A 17,201-nucleotide genomic window follows, 5' to 3' on the forward strand; every position below is an offset into this window, starting at 1 on the left:
CTTTAATTCTTTTAAAAATTGTTTACGATAATAATGAACTATTTTAATGTATTGACTACCTTTGGTTTATATCTTAATGTACATAGTTAATACTAGCTATGCAACAGTGCCATATATGGCATTATATCATAACATTACATAACATTTTGTGACAATGTGGGACCTATTGGTCCATCTCAGCTGTTCCATCCTCTAAACTAAACTATTAATAAATAAATTAAAAAATAAAAAATCTTAAAACCAGCCCTTATCATTTATATACTTATCAAGGCAACCAATTCCAAGGACAACTACCCAGTTAGAAAAATAACATGATCTTAGCTGAAGATGCCTCCTATCCTGCCAAAAGTTATACTTGTGTCCCCTAGTCCTACTCTTCTCACTGTTAAGTTTGAAAAAAAGGTGATGCATGAACACTATCAATTCCCTTTACAAGCTTAAACACCTCAATCAGATCCTCCCTAACTCTTCTTTTTCAAGAGAAAACAATTTGAGAGATTTCAACCTCTCATCGTATGTCAACCCCTCCATCTCAGACACCATTTTAGTAACCCTTATCTGAACCCTTTCCAACAATTCAATGTCTTTCCTTAGGTAAGGAGCTCAAGACTGAAGAAATATTTAAAATGTGGACTAACCAGTGACCTATACAATGAAATTATAACTTCTTTAGACTTGTATTCAGTATTTCTGTAGATATAACCTAAAATCCTGTTTGCTCTACCACTAGCAACAGCACACAGTTTGGATAGCTTTAGGGACTGATCAACTATTACACCAAACTCCCTTTCTTTCATGACACTGTTAATGTTATTCCCATCTAAATTATACTTATAATTAAAATTATGATAATCCACATGCATTATCTTGCATTCATTGTAATTAAAACCCATTTGCCATTTATTTGATCAACTCACTAAATTACCTAAATTCTTTTGTAAATCAGCAGGATTCTTGTCATAGCTAGCAACACCCAAGACCTTAATATCATCTGCAAATTTAAGTAATTTATTTACCATTCTTTCATATATGTCATTGATGTAAATCAAAAAGAACAAAGGTCCTAAGACTGAGCCCTGATGTACCCCACTTGTGACATTAATCCAGTATGATTGAACTCCATTTGTAACAACTCTGCTTTCTTCCATCCAATTTACAAATTTATCTTTCACACCTATAAAAATAATGTTTTTCCTAGCCTTTCATGTGGCACCTTGTCAAATGCTTTCTGAAAATCAAGATACACCAAATCTACACAAGCAGTAACCTTTTCAAAGAATGTTAAAAGATTTGTAAGGCAAGACTTTCCCTTAGTGAAACCATGTTGACTATCCAATAAAATTCTAAACTTTGTTAAATGACTTTGCAAAGCATCTTTTATCCCCAAAACATTTCCCACAACTGATGTAAGACTAATAGGTGTATAATTACTGAGACAATTTTTATCATTAGTTACATTAGCTAACTTCCAATCCTCTGGTACCTGTCCACTATTCAAGGATTGACAAAAAATAGTAGCAAGTGGCTCACATATTCAATCTTTAATCTCCCTCAAAACCCTTTGTGAAATATTATCAGGCCCAGGAGCCTTATCGTTCTTTAAACTTTCCAATTTTTTCTTAACCAGCTCTGTAGTAATGCAGTCATCTTGTTCAATCTTGCTTCCAACTATCAACTGTTCAACATGTCGAATACTGCTTAAATCTTCATTAGTAAAAACTGAAGAAAATGCTAATTTTAATAACCCTGCCATCTCATAACCATCAGATACAAGCCTTCCTTTATCATCGTTCAAGGGTCCTACCCCCCATTCTAACACTTTGTGTACCCTTAATGTATTTAAAGAAATCCTTACTGTTAATTTTTGCATTTTCAGCCAACCTTTTCTCATACATCATTTTTGATGTTCTACATTCCTGTTTCACCAACTCTCTTGATTTTCTGTAATCTTCTAAATCTCCCATCACACCAGTTAATTTCAATTTAATAAATTTATGATGCTTTTCTTTAATTTCATCTCTTATACTTTGTGAGCTAACTTGGTTTTTTACTTGCTGCTACCATTTTCTTTCTATCTGGAATATGTTTACCTTGAATATTTAAAAATTTATCATTAATAATTTTCCACATCAGTGTCTCCAAATAACTCAGCTGCCCAATTCACAACAGATAATTCTTACTACATCCCTTCAAAATTGGCTTGTTTGAAATTTGTAACCAAAATATCATTATCCTTATCTCCATATGCAGCAAAACATTAAACCTAATAGAGCAATGATCACTTGCACCCAGACGTTTCCCAGTTTCTTTCCTCTCAATCATTTCTGCATTTGAAGTTAAAAATATATCTAAAATAGCATTGTTTCTAGTAGGTTCCTTGACTAATTGGTGAAGAAAGCTATCTTGAACAGTTTCCAAAAACCTTTCTCCCTCACAGTTTAACTCTAGCATTTCCCAATCTATATGAAATTAAAATCACCATAATTATGTCGTCATTAAAAGCTGAAATCTTAATCTCATTGTAAAGTTTCTCACTAATTTCATCAGTATTTTACCCTTTATATCTACTAATAGAAACCCATATTCTAATCTCCTTCTTAACTCACATGTAACTCACATTTTACATATAAAGCCATTTGTCCCCCCTCTCTTTAATACTCTATCCCTATTAAATAGCCTGTAACCCTGTATTTCAAAAATATTTCTGTCATCAAAATCATCTATATTTAACCATGTTTCAGTTATACCCATTATATCAAAATCCTCCATTCCTACCACTGCTTTAAAGTCATCTGTTTTATTTCTTATACTTTTAGCATTACAGTGGTAAGAATTAAGACTACCCTTATAACTACTTCTATATTTATTTCCTATGCTAATCTTGTCACTGCTTCATTTTCTTTTTGCATTTAGTTTATCCTGGCCCTCACCACTACTTAGTCTCAGTTCAAAACTTCCCTTAAAGCTGAGTTAATAGCTGTATCAAACACGCCAGATTCTATCTTATTTAAATGTAAACCATCCATTGTGATATGATACTTCTGTCCTCTCACAAGATTAGCTATTCTCATTTATTGCTGCCCTCTATATCCAAACTTTTTTATTACACATACCACAAGCCTTCCACATCCTCCTATTGTAGTCAAATGATTCTTCGGTGTCTCTCATGCAAATCATCATGCATCACCTATCCACCAATAGGAGCATAGTACAGTCACATGACTCCCTCTATGAGCCTCTACTGAATTATCACTTCTCATTTGGCAGCATTTGCATTTGGATGATTTTTTTTTTGTCAACCCTGGTCACCAGTTCTATGTTCCACACTTCATGTCCTCTGTCTTCAAGCCTGGCTTTTGTCGGGTCCATGGTGAGAAGATCTGGTTCCTCCCATCATGTAGCTTCTCATTTGGGCCATTCCATCTGTCCTTCTTCCATGGAAGTGTATCAGCGAAAATGGAAGGTCTTTTGCACATGGACCCAGGCTTGGGGATTTCTGGCTGCTCGCTCTATTGTTGCTGTCATCTCATAATTTCTCACATGGCTTTTCGACCAGGGGTCTTCAGTCTCTTTGATTTCTGCTTTATCCCATACCTTTCACCTTTCCCGTTACCACAGTATTTTTTGCTCACCCGTCCTTCTGGATTTGGTGATCTGCCCTTCTGTAATGGGATATTAATGTCGTCCTCCACTCCATTACTTTACCACTGTTCAAACCTATATCCTCGTGTTCTTTGTTTCATCTGTCCCTTAAGGTGTATTTCCTTCTCCTCCTGGCCTGTGGGCATCGACGGTCTGACTTGTTTGCCATCGATGTTACATGCACACATTACCATCATACCTATCTTCTCCTGTATCTGGATCGTTCCTTCCTCCCCAAAACCTCAGTCGCTCATGAGGGTAAATCCTCCTTTTCGCCTATTTCCCTAACCTCTATTTTTCATCTCTACCCCCATTTTGATCTGGATAGATTTCTATGTCCTGTTTGTACCCTTCATTGTTATATTGCCCACTTGGCTTCCTTCCGTGGTTCTTGTTGCCATCTCTTTATCCCTTGGCAACCCTCTTCATCCAGGGATCTTCCCCCTTTTACACTCAACCATTGGGTTCATCATTTTATGCATTTGGCTTATTCCTCTTTGCAGGGCCAGATTAAGGCCAACTGTGCTCTAAGCACAGCCCAACAATGGTTCCCCCTCGACCCTTCCATTGTCTAACTGACAAGACATTAAGACTCAATAAGTGCTGAATGTGAAATAATAGATTAAAAATTCAGTTTTCTTCAAGGTCAGACCCCACAACTGTATTAAGTAGAACCTGTTTTTAATTTTATGTATTTAACACTAAATAGCAGTAAGCAATATGAGCTATAATAATATTAATAGTAATATTTTATTATTGTTATTAATATTCTTGTTGTATATGTATATATATATGTTTTTTTTTCATTTATTGTGGGGCCCCTTTTTGTGGGACCCTAGTTCAGTTCCACCATGGTAAATCTAGCACTGGAAAAAACTCTGTGGTGCCCCCTTCCCTTGGTATCCTAAGCATGTGTTTATTTTGCTTAATGGTTAATCCAGGCCTGCTTCTTTGTCCCCTTCCCAGCATACTTTGTACTGTGTCATCTCTTATCAAATCCAACACCTTGCTTCTCATTTTTGTTGACCTCTGGAGGAAATCCTACAATCAGTCATGTGGACCAACCCTAACACGTTCATCTCCCATTATTTACATCATATCGAGGTTTCGGCTTTCTTGGGTTTTTCACCTTCCACCTGTAGCTATACTCCAATCTTTGGTGCAACTCTGACACTGGATAAGTCTTTATTAATCAGTTATTTTCTTTCAGGGGCCCAATCTTCATACCTTCATTACTTGGATCCTGCTATGTGGTAAGTGGTGCCTGACTAGGTATTTATTAACTCTAAATCCATACTGTACACCATGTTGAATAGTGCTTTCTTTCCATGGCTCTGCAAGCTCACCTTTGAAATGATGTGTTTCACAAGATCACTTATAGGTGAATAAATTGGCCCATCCTGGACTGTACCACCTATGGACTTCATGGGAAAAGCAGAAGGGGATAGCTGCCCATCCCTGCCATGCCTTGATTGAATAAATTGGTATGGTCTGCTTTTTAAAATAGGGTTTCGTGATCACCCATTGCACTGTTTCAGGTGCTGACATTCTTCCGGGCTCTCCAACACATTCTCACCCTCCTTTCTTCCAGTGGAGTATGGGAGTCCTTACCACTTATCAGTTCCAAGCTGCTGGGGTGGTTAACCATGGAGGCATAAGATGGATATAACCATTCAGTTCAGAGTAGGGAGGTGGTGTTCTACTGGTGTAGATGATGTAATATCCTCTGATTTGCAGTTAAACATATGATGGAGTGAGATGTCAAAATGCAGTTCACCCCTTTGATTGGGAGCCCTCTTCCTACTCTCACAGGGATGTTGGTACAGTGTGGGCTGATTTGGATTTTCAAGTAAACCAATCAACATAAGTCCTTGCACAGGTTTCAGGTTGTCTATCTTTCTCCCTTGATTCCTCCTTCTGTGTTCTGGGTCACAGTTGAGATATGTGGGACTATTCCAGTTCTATCCTTGTCTCTCCCTCGTTCTCTCTTGTTACATGGATGCTATTGCCCTTTGGATGGTCCCGACCTGTTTCACGGTTACGGGAGGTGATTGCATGTGATAGACTTCCTTTCGATACTGGATGTCACATTCCCAGATCGATAGCTCAGAGCTCATCAGAGTACTTCTGAATTCCCCATTTCTTGGGTTTGAAGTAAAGAAGGTATGATCCTCATCCTACCTTCACACAGATATCAGTACCCTGCGAGGAGGTTTTGGATGTAGTTGACTTACCGAGTATACTCTGCCATGCCCTAGCCACTCTACACCATGGGATGCATCCTCATTTACCCATTTTCTTATTGTGTGATTACTATACCTTTCTCTGGCTAGGAGTGCTTTCTTACCACTTTTTCTCCCATGAGGATGTGCTCATCTCATTTTCTGCTCTGATTTTTACACATTCCTGAACTAGGCAAAGAATATACTTGGATCAGAAGTGGTGTGGTTCCCCTCTCTAGATCTACGGATCTGACTCTCTCATCTACAGAGTTATCCTTCTGACACTTTGGGGGGGGGGGGATACCAGTCAATGTGGGATTCTAGCTAATCTTGTTATAATCTAGTTATAATTTTCCTATACTGAAAATGTATTTCCAATAGGTACTTCCCTCCACTTACACATTTCACCCTTCCAATGCTTCTGTCATCTGCCAAACTTTGAAGTAATAGTTCAGTAGAGGCACATAGAGGGAGTCACATGCATCATGTGAGTGTACTATGCTCCTATTGGTGGATAGATGACACATGATTATTTGCATGAGAGACACGGTAGAATCATTTGATTACAATTGGGGGATGCGGAAGGCTTGTGGCATGTGTAATAAAAAAGTTTGGGTAAAGAGTGCAGCAATAACGAGAATAGATAATCTTGTGAGAGGAGGTAAGTACCTATCGGAAATACATTTTCAGTATAGGAAAATTATAACTTCCATAAATCTCCCTTTTTCCACTGAGCTTATCCCACAAGTCCAACCAGTCAATCTGCTCATCTTTACCTACTAACCTAAGCCTACTATTTATCTCTAGTGACCTACTTAATCCCCACAGTTAATTCTGGGCAGTATCCTGACATAATTAGGTTCTGGCCTTTTTTTCTTTAAATGCCTTTATCAACCCCTTATACTTATTAATTACCTCCTTTGACCTACTTTTCCCCTACATGCACCACAAAAACTGCATCTGTGCTAGCCCCCTTTATTATATTTACTGCTCTGCCAGTTATATCCTCCACCTGTGCCTCTCAGTAGCATAATCTGATTCTTTTCTCCTTATTTACCCCACAGACTATCTTATACACATACCTTGTCAAGGAATCACCTATAACTATAACCTTGTTATCATCCAGATCCGTTTCTGACACCTTTGTTTTCCTTCCCTTCAATAGCTTCTCATCTGCAGAAGCCAAGGGATGAAATTTGTTGCACAATAGTTTAAGCTCATTACAATTAAATTCACTACTTTTTGCCTAATAGTACACTTTCTAACTTCCTAAAAGTCATTGTTAGCTGATGTATTCCTTGCATGTAAAAGCATAAGCTCCTCTTAAAATTCTTTTGCCATTTCCCACAGTCTATACTTCTCTTTATCTGTTGTCTGTACTTTAATTATGGTAGCCTCCAACTTTTTCTTTAACCTACAAACTCTACATACAAATTACACATCTTCATTGCTAGTTTCCTTAAAAGTAACTGCCAGTCCGAAGTTCCCAAATAAAACCCACTCATTATACCCATTACACCTAACAAACTGTGAATTCTAGTTTTAACCATTGTATTTATACTTATAGCCTAAAAATAAATACTCAGTACCAAATACCAGTAGTCTGTTGTCAACACTGTTACTGTTAAGCCTAACATTTAAGAACCAATTATATTAGTTTTTTTTAATCACTAGTTTGTTTTCACATGAAAGTAATAAAGTTTATCTTTAATTATATAGAACTTAGAAATAGAACTTTATTAGAAGTGACAATAACTAGTCTTTGATATATTCGTAATGTTAATAATACAATGTTTTTAGCCTGATTTATAACCTACCTATAACTATAAGCTGAAATTATACTAATGGATCTAAGTTCAAGTAAACTGCTTATTAGATTGTAATTATTTAATAAAATAATGTATTTAACCTGTTTTACAATATACCAGTAAATTGAAATATACCTAAGCTTAAAGTACTCTTACAAGTACTAAGCCTATTTTAATGTTGTAGTAAAATTTACACCACTAAACTCTTAAGTTAAAACTTTGACCGTCTTTATTTACCAATCTTACTATATGTAGTTACTCTTTTATTATTTAACCCAAATTACTACAAATTATAATATTAATATTTAATATTTTTCAGAAATTTATAAGAACTTAATTTTTCAATGTTTTCATCTTTCATAGCACCCTCATGTCATTAGTTATGTTACATTAGCTTTTGCTATTTACTTTCTTTGCTATATTTACAATTAGTGTAACTTTTCTTTCTAAGTCTAATTATTAATATTGAATTTTCTCAAGGCTTATCATGTTTACAGAATATTTATCTTTCTTGGTTACTTCCTTTTTCCTTCTTCATGAGGCCCGGCATGGCTAAGTGGTTAGGGCACTCGAATCGCAATATGCGGGTTGTGGGTTCGAATCCCCATTCCACCAAACATGCTCGCCCTTTCAGCTGTGGGGACGTTATAATGTTATGATCAGTCGCACTATTCATTGGTAAAAGAGTAGCCCAAGAGTTGGCAATGGGTGGTGATGACTAGCTGCCTTCCCTCTAGTCTTACACTGCTAAATTAGGCACAGCTAGTGCAGATAGCCCTCGTGTAGCTTTGCGCGATATTCAAAACAAAACAAACCAAATCTTCTTCATCGTGTATGTTGTTAAGTGACAGAGGTTAGTTAAGTGGGAATAGTTGTGTCAGGCACACATCATAGTATGTTGTAATTTCATTACAGAACCAATATTCTAGTCATTTATTGTATACTAAGGGTATTCATTTAATATCTTTTTTCTTATTTTGTATCCTCATAAACATTACTTTTTGACTGTACTATTGAAAATACCTGCTACTTGACTCCATGTGTAAACCCTAATACATGTCTCAGATGATATGCTCCTCTTAAGTTATAATGTTGGAGCTGTTTAATGGGTTATCATTGGTCACTAGATGGTTTGAGGGAGGATTGTGTAAAATTTAGCATATACTTGGTTGTAGAGATATTATGTTGTGCAACAGAAATTGAAGCCAATATCTAACGTTTTTGTGTTTCATAGGTAAGGTGTGCCTGTTATTGTTAATGTCATTAACAGTATTGGTTAAAATGTTCAATATATTTGATTTTATTACTTTTTAAATCTTATTTCTTATTATTATACTTTTATTATAGAGATTGTTACACATTGCTAGCTTAATAAATTTCCTAAGCTGGTCACAACTTGTGAGATATTATTAGGATATAGGCACTTCTAAACAAGTTATATTTATTATTGTAATACAGCTAAAGTAAAATATAGATGTAAGCACTTTTAAACAAGTTTTATTTATTATCATAATACAGCTAAAATGAAATATAGATGTAAGCACTTGTAAACAAGTTATGTTTATTATTGCAATACAGCTTAAATAAAATATAGATGTAAGCACTTTTAAACGAGTTTATTTATTATCATAATATAGCTAAAATGAAATATAGATGTAAGCACTTTTCTAAATGAGTTATGTTTATTACTGTAATACAACTAAAGTAAAATATAGATGTAAGCACTTTTAAATGAGTTATGTTTATTATTGTAATACAGCTAAAGTAAAATATAGATATAGGCACTTCTAAACAAGTTATGTTTATTATTGTAATACAGCTAAAATGAAATATAGATGTAGGCACTTCTAAATGAGTTATTTTTAGTACTGTAATACTGTACAGGTTTTTCATTACTGTAATACTGCTAAAATAAGATATAGACACTTCTAAGTGAGTTATGCTTATTACTATATTATAGCCAAAATGAAAATGCAGATATAGGGACTTTGAATTGTATGTTTTAATACTGTAATACACAAAGAACAGTAAGTTTGGAAATGGGAAACAGAATTAATTTTATGTAGTTACGTCAAACAGCAATAGTTAAATTTTGATTAAATGATTAATATTTTAGATGTGTTAACAAGATTCAATGGAAGAAACAAGTGATTGTTTATTAAGTGTGAATTCAAACTTCAAATATGTCAAAAGGATGCAAACAGCTCAGTCGATAGACAAAATGAAGTATAATCATAACCTATGCATAAAAACACTTTATAATTTGTGTTAGAATTATCTTTAGAATATTGAACGTATGAATTAATTATATATCAATATTTCTAAGTATATTTAAACTTTTCTCTTTTTTTTGTAGTTTTCGTATTATGGCAACATCAGAGTTTTGACAAAATGAAGGAAGGAAAAAAATTACTTTTACAGGAGACGAATGAACAGATTTGTAAGTTAAGTCAATCTGTAGTTATAATGTAGCTTGATTATGGATATACTTGTCATAAAGAAACAAGAGCCAACATATGTTAATGTATGTTATTATTGGCATTTTGTATTTTACTTTACTTTCCATTTTTAAATTCCAAGTTTAAGAACCAGAAAAGGAAAGTTCCACCCCTGGAAGAGAGTAGGTATCATACAATAGTATACCCATCCTCAAAGTCTGCTAGAAGGAGAAAAAGATAAATTCAGAATCAAAATAAAGTAGGCAGTCCAAAAAGCAATAAATCAACACAGTTTACCTCAAACGTAAAAAATATACTGTTAGCAACAAGAAGGCCTAGCCATAGGCTCATCCTCTACATGTAAAAATTTGAAGAGAATTTGCTCTAAGATCCAGAATTTGGCTCAGGTATGTTGACAATACATTCATAAAATGATGTCACTCTATCAAGAAGATTTCAGAATTTATGAACTTCCTAAACAGACAATATCCATTGATACAATTCACAAATATAAAAAGAAATAAACTTCTGGGGTCGATCATGGCTTAGTGGTTAGCATGATCTGACTGTGATTCTGATGGTTCATTATTTGTGTCCTGTTGCTACAGGAGCACGCTCACACTTTGGGCTGTAACAGTTACTGTCTAATCACACAAGCTAGCCTAAGAGTTGGCAATGGTGACTAAGTACTTTTCCTCTAGTCTGCATATAGCCCTTATGTAGCTTTGCAAAAAAAAATCTAAATGCAACAAACTCCTGTTACTAGACATGAAATTTACCAAATGTTTAAACCCAAAGATATGGATAAATATCTTTGCTATTAAGCAAACCACTCCAACAGTGTAAAGAATTCATCATAGACTGTCTAGTCTGCAAAATTAACAAAATATATGTTTCAGAAAATGCTAATAAGGAGGAAAACATCATTACAACCTCTAACAGTGGATACACTGAACACCCTGTAAACAATTAAATACAAAAAATAAATACTGAGAATAAAAAGGAAGAAAATTACAAATATACAGCTATATTCTAGTATGGTAAAGATCTGTCTGAAAACATACAGAGGATATAATAAATTCATAAAATTTTAAAGGGACAAAAAGGAGCTTATTAGCCCATCAAGGATGTCCCTTCCAGCTCTCAACTGTAACCACCCCTTACTACTCATGTACTGATCCAATCTTTTCTTGAACTCAGTTAAATTTTCTGCCTCCACCACCCTTAAAGGCAGCTCATTCCAAAAGCCACGACCCTGTTTGAAAAGTAATACTGTCTAAACTGCAGACGACTCCTACGCTGCTAAAATTTGAATTTATGACCCCTTGTCTTATTGTTTTTACTGCTTAAAGAACAGTGTTTAGAACACAATCCAATAACACAGTATACATCAAAACTGTTAAAGATTCATTATCCCTATCAAATGTGGACTCCAAAGCATTGTAGAAACAAAAAGGCCAATAAAAACCAGTGTTTAGGAGCAATATATATATATATATATACACACACACACACACGACTGTATAATACCGAACTTTCTGCAGGAGCTCATTTTCTAAGAGAAGAAGATCATATAATGCAATGGAACAATACCAAAATAGTAGTATAGGAACCACACATGAGGAAGAGAAAGAAGAAAAAGCCTTTTATATACACTTAACTTGTACTCAGTCAAGCTAGTATAGAAGTTGGCAAAACCTGGATACCATCTTTAAACCATCAAAATATTTATTAGTTGATTCAGGTTCCAATGGGGTTATGAATGGACAGCACACTTACCTTGTTACCAAGAAGACTGAGAAAAACAATCCCAGCTTCTACCACCACATATAATCCTTGTAAAGAAGGTCAAGTATCAAATCCTAGCTCCAGGCATCACATACAATCCTTCTCAGAGCTCCTTTGAGGGCTGCAGTAGATAAACAAGCAAACAAAGCATAAAATACTTGGTAATTATTAGCTGATAATGATAATTAACAGACTAGCCTTTGCAGGTGAATGCAACATGTCTCTGCCACACAATCCCAACATGGCCAATTTTGACACCAGAAAAATTGAAAACTGTCTATATCTCTGCTTGGGACCTGCAAGAAGGTATCATTGTACCAAATCCCATGTAACTTGGTTGACACAGACATGAATAGTTTATGGAAACCCCAAATTGTGCTTTCCTCACTGAAAAATTGAGCAAACAACTAAAAATTTCAAAATTGTCTATATCTCTGTTTGGGACCTGCAAAGAGTATCTTTGTACTAAATCCCACTTAAATTAGTTGAAATGTGACTAAGTGATTGACCAAAGCCCTTAAAATTATGGGTTTATTTAACTTTTGACCCCCCCCCCCTAAAATGGGCATTTCCGACATCTTTGTATGTATATGTATGGAACCTGTAAAAAAGTATTTTTATACCAAACCCATGTAATTTAGCCGAAATATTGCAAAATAATTGTAAAGAAAACCTAAAATTATGTTTTTATGGCATCTTGACCCCCCCCTATAATTACTAAAAATGGACAAGTCCACCATTTTTGTTTGTCAGTGTGTGGGACCTATAGAAAAGTATCTTTGTACCAAATCCCATGTAAATTGGTCAAAATATGGCTGAGTAATTAATAAAAAAAACATAAAATTATTCTTTATTTTTGTGAACTCTGACACCCTAAAAAGATGCAAAATGGACTGATTCAACTTCTTTGTATATCATTCTGTTGGACAAATGAAAATTTATATTTGTGCCAATTTTTATCTTAATTGCTGTAAATATGATTGCACAGGAGCCCACAATATATATTTATTTTTCGGTTGTTTGACTTTTGACCATCATAGAATCCATAAAACTCCTAAATAAAAAAAAGAAAAGATGTATGGGTGTTTTTGACCAAGGTATAACCCTATCAAGTTCCAAGTCAGTCTGCCTAGAAATGAAGGAATGGTGTTGAAAAAGTGTTTGAAAGAAAAAATGAAAATAGAAAAACAGTGTATCTCTCTGCAGAGACATGATAACTAGTTGGTAATGAGATTTGGTGATTGTATAAATTACTAACTATGACAATGATAAGATTTAGTGTATATGTTAAAAACTATGAAAGTAATAATATTTGGTGTGTGTATGTTACAAACTATGACAGTAATAAGATATAGTGTGTATATGTTACAAACTGTGACAGTTATAAGATGTGGTATTTATATGTTACAAACTGTGACAGTAATAAGATATGGTGTGTAATGGACAGTGCCCTTGTGGGCTTAATTGTTGGAGTTTCATTTATACTGTCAGTCACACCAAATTTATTTAGTGGAGGATTTGCAGTGGCAATTGGAGCTCACAAGTCGCTAACTTGAGGTAATTTACGGTTACAATAAAGAATCAGAGTTCCAGACCAACATTGATTAAATTATAATAAAATTTATTAAACATTTCCAATAACATCCAATATAAATCAAAAGTCTGTAATCGTTATACACTTTTCAACTACTGTTAATCTATATTATCCATTAATACACATAAGTATACTTTTTTAATAGAACATGAATATCCCTTTAAGATTACTTACATTAACAGATTAAGAGAAACCATAATTTTATACTTACAAAAGAGCTGGATTGGTAAGCTTGCAGACATTTGGGACTTCCGTAGTCATGATCACAAACGATAGAGCTTGAGTATTTGGTAACACTTCACGAACTCGGAAGAGAACTGATTTTTCGGTTTCAGACAGGGATTTTTAAACCATATTTTCTCGGTATTCTCTCGACCTTCCAAATAGTATCCGCAAGTAGTTCTACCACTTTATTGGTCAATCTGTGCAAATTCCCAGCTAATCCAGAACCAAAACCAAAACTATCAAGTGATTGGTTATTGTTATGGTGAGTTAGCTTATTGTCTTTCCACTTGTACTAATACACCAGTGTCTTATAAGGGATATGGAATCAAATTACCGCTTTTGCTTCTTAACATTGACTTTTTCGTAGCTTTCTTAGTGCTAACGAGTTAGCGTCAGTAATACATCAACTTGTCACGGGTTCTTGTACACTTACTTCAGTGCTAGGCAATATCTTTACATAATTCTCAATGCCACTAAACTAGCTAGTTGAAAACTCTTTAGTTCTCGGCCTTATTTCGCAATACAGGCGTCTTTACTTACGCCATTTCTCCATGTACATATTCACTTAAAACTCAGAAAATTGTTATAACTTTATTCTTAACACTTTTCAACTATTAAATGTTTTGAAGCAATTGCAAAATTCCCTCAAAAATATTCAATTGCTTCAGGTGTGTATGTTACAAACTATGACAGTGATAAGATTTGGTGTGTATATGTTACAAACTATGACTGTCATAAGATTTGGTGTGTATGTTACAAACTATGACAGTGATAAGATTTGGTATGTATGTTACAAACTATGACAGTGATAAGATTTGGTGTGTATAAGTTAGAAACTGTGACAGTAGTGAGATTTGGTTTGTATAAGCTAGAAACTGTGACAGTAGTAAGATTTGGTGTGTTTTGTTGTTGTTGGTTAGCTTATCAATTACAATTGACTAACAGAGAGGTATTTATCTAATGTTTTGTGTTTATATCAGTCCACTCTCTAAGTTGACAAACAGAGATGTATTTCTGGTGTTTTGTGTTTATATCAGTTCATTCTTTAGTCTAAAGAACAGAGATGTATTCTGATGTTTTGTGCTTATATCACTCCATTGTTTAGTCTGAAGAACAGAGATGTATTCCCATGTTTTGTGTTTATATCAGTTCATTCTTTAGTCTGAAGAACAGAGATGTATTCTGATGTTTTGTTTTATATCAGTCCATTTTTTAGTCTGAAGAACAGAGATGTATTCTGATGTTTTGTTTTATATCAGTCCATTGTTTAGTCTGAAAAACAGAGATGTATTTCTGGTGTTTTGTGTTTATATCAGTTCATTCTTTAGTCTGAAGAACACAGATGTATTTTTGGTGTTTTGTGTTTATATCAGTCCATTGTTTAGTCTGAGGAACAGATGTATTTCTAGTATTTATACCAGTTCAGTGTTTAGTCTGATGAACAGAGATGTATTTCTAGTGTTTTGAGTATATACGAGTCCATTGGTAGCTTAAATTTATTGACATAATTTTACAACTCCCTGTATCTTGTCATCAAGGTATTCTTTAGAGCTTGACCAGACACTAAATAATTTTTTCAATAAACTTCTGTAAATCATCAGCTGTCAGTTAGTAGTTGTAAAGTAAGAAAGAATTAAACTGTAATACTTGTCCAGAGAACTTGTCTGTTAATTGGTGATTATTTCTGTACACTTCTGTAAATCATAGCTGTAAGGAAACAGTTAAACTGTAATACTTGTCTGGCAAAATTGTGAGTGTCTCAATACACCACTTGTGTTACCACTTATGATGTTTATGCATTTGTCATAATATTTAGGCCTACAGATTTGATGTTATTTACTTCTATATGTATTTAGATATGTGAAAGGTTTTAATTAAGGTGCTATTATATAATGTTCAGATAACTGTTGCATGTGTATTTTACAGTGAGGTCATTCTACACACTTGTTGGGAGTGCTCATTGTAAGGCTCTTCTCTCACATAAAGTTTCCCCACTTCAATAGAAAATACTGAATGAAGACTTTGATATTATCCTTGAAAAGAACGCTGTCAAAACCAAGTAGGACCACTTTATAATACACAAAGCAAACAGTTAACAAAAGTTTTATTCATGTATTTTAAAGTTATCTTGCATTTAATTGAAACTGTGTATGAAAATAACCTAGTGTTTATCAGATCTCATAAATACTTGATTAATGAACTGTTTTATTAAATGTTTAGGCTGTAAAATAACATAGTATTTATCAAGTCTCATATATATATATATATATATTTGATTATTGAACAGTTTCATTAAATGTTTAGTCTGTAAAATAACCTAGTATTTATTAGGTATTGTATATACTTGATTAATTAACTGTTTTATTAAATGTTTATTCTGTTAATGAACCTGGTATTTATCAGGTCTCATATATATACTTGATTAATTAACTGTTTTATTAAATGTTTATTCTGTTAATGAACCTGGTATTTATCAGGCCTCATATATATACTTGATTACAGAACTGTTTTATTTAATGTTTAGGATGTAAAATACCCTAGTATTTATCAGGTATTGTATATACTTGATTAATGAACTGTTTTATTAAATGTTTATTCTGTTAATGAACCTGGTATTTATCAGGTATCGTATATACTTGATTAATAAACATCAGCCTAATAAGTGAAACTTGTACCACTGTCTGGTAATTTTTACTTGGATACACAGTGTTGGTTAGAATATTTAATATATATATATACTTTTATTTACTAATTTTATTATTTCTAATTCTGTTTAAATTTTATTATAATTACTATTCTGCAGTGTTAGCTTTTTATATAGATTTGGGACTAAATTTAATCTCTTGGGTTGGCAGAGTTATGAGAGATATTATTAAGTTTATGGCCACAAATAATGTTAACAGCAAAATTACACAATGAATAAAACAATGCAATCTAATCTTTACAAGTAAGGTAGTTTGAACAATGTATCTAAATATGTATGCTCATTACTGGGTATATTTTTAGTTTTGATCTATGTTGATAGCTTGCTTTAATTACAATTTAATATGAATTTTGAATTTAATTAGATTCACTTTATATAGGCTCCCACATTGATGGGAAAACGTTGAATATATTTTTCCATGTTTGAAAAGGTCGTGGAAAATGAAGAAATTGTTTTATAATATGCGTGATTGAAACAAAATATAGGCAAATGTTCATAACTTACTTAGTGCAGATTATAACAAAATATTCAAAATGTTTATAACTTACTATAATGCAGATTATAACAAAATATTGAGAATGTTCATAACTTACTTAGTGCAGATTATAACAAAATATTCAAAATGTTTATAACTTACTATAATGCATATTATAACAAAATATTCAGAATGTTTATAACTTACTGTAATGCAGATTATAACAAAATATTCAGAATGTTTATAACTTACTGTAATGCAGATTATAACAAAATATTCAGAATATTTATAACTTACTATAATGC

At 33.5% G+C, this 17,201-nt stretch overlaps 1 protein-coding gene across 2 annotated transcripts in view; it reads left to right on the forward strand.

The window, feature by feature from the left end:
* LOC106466013 (protein NipSnap homolog 3B-like) overlaps window positions 1-17,201 on the forward strand; it is a 47,521-nt gene that overhangs the window by 16,677 nt on the left and 13,643 nt on the right. For both annotated transcript variants that reach the window (XM_013926262.2, XM_022393974.1), the window contains exons 5-6: window positions 10,029-10,112; window positions 15,644-15,776. In XM_013926262.2, the coding sequence (XP_013781716.1) occupies window positions 10,029-10,112; window positions 15,644-15,720 (161 nt within the window). In that variant the 3' untranslated portion in view covers window positions 15,721-15,776. The remainder of the gene's footprint in view (window positions 1-10,028; window positions 10,113-15,643; window positions 15,777-17,201) is intronic.

This window comes from Limulus polyphemus, unplaced genomic scaffold (genome assembly GCF_000517525.1).
Source record: "Limulus polyphemus unplaced genomic scaffold, Limulus_polyphemus-2.1.2 Scaffold2121, whole genome shotgun sequence".
Lineage (NCBI taxonomy): Eukaryota > Metazoa > Arthropoda > Merostomata > Xiphosura > Limulidae > Limulus > Limulus polyphemus.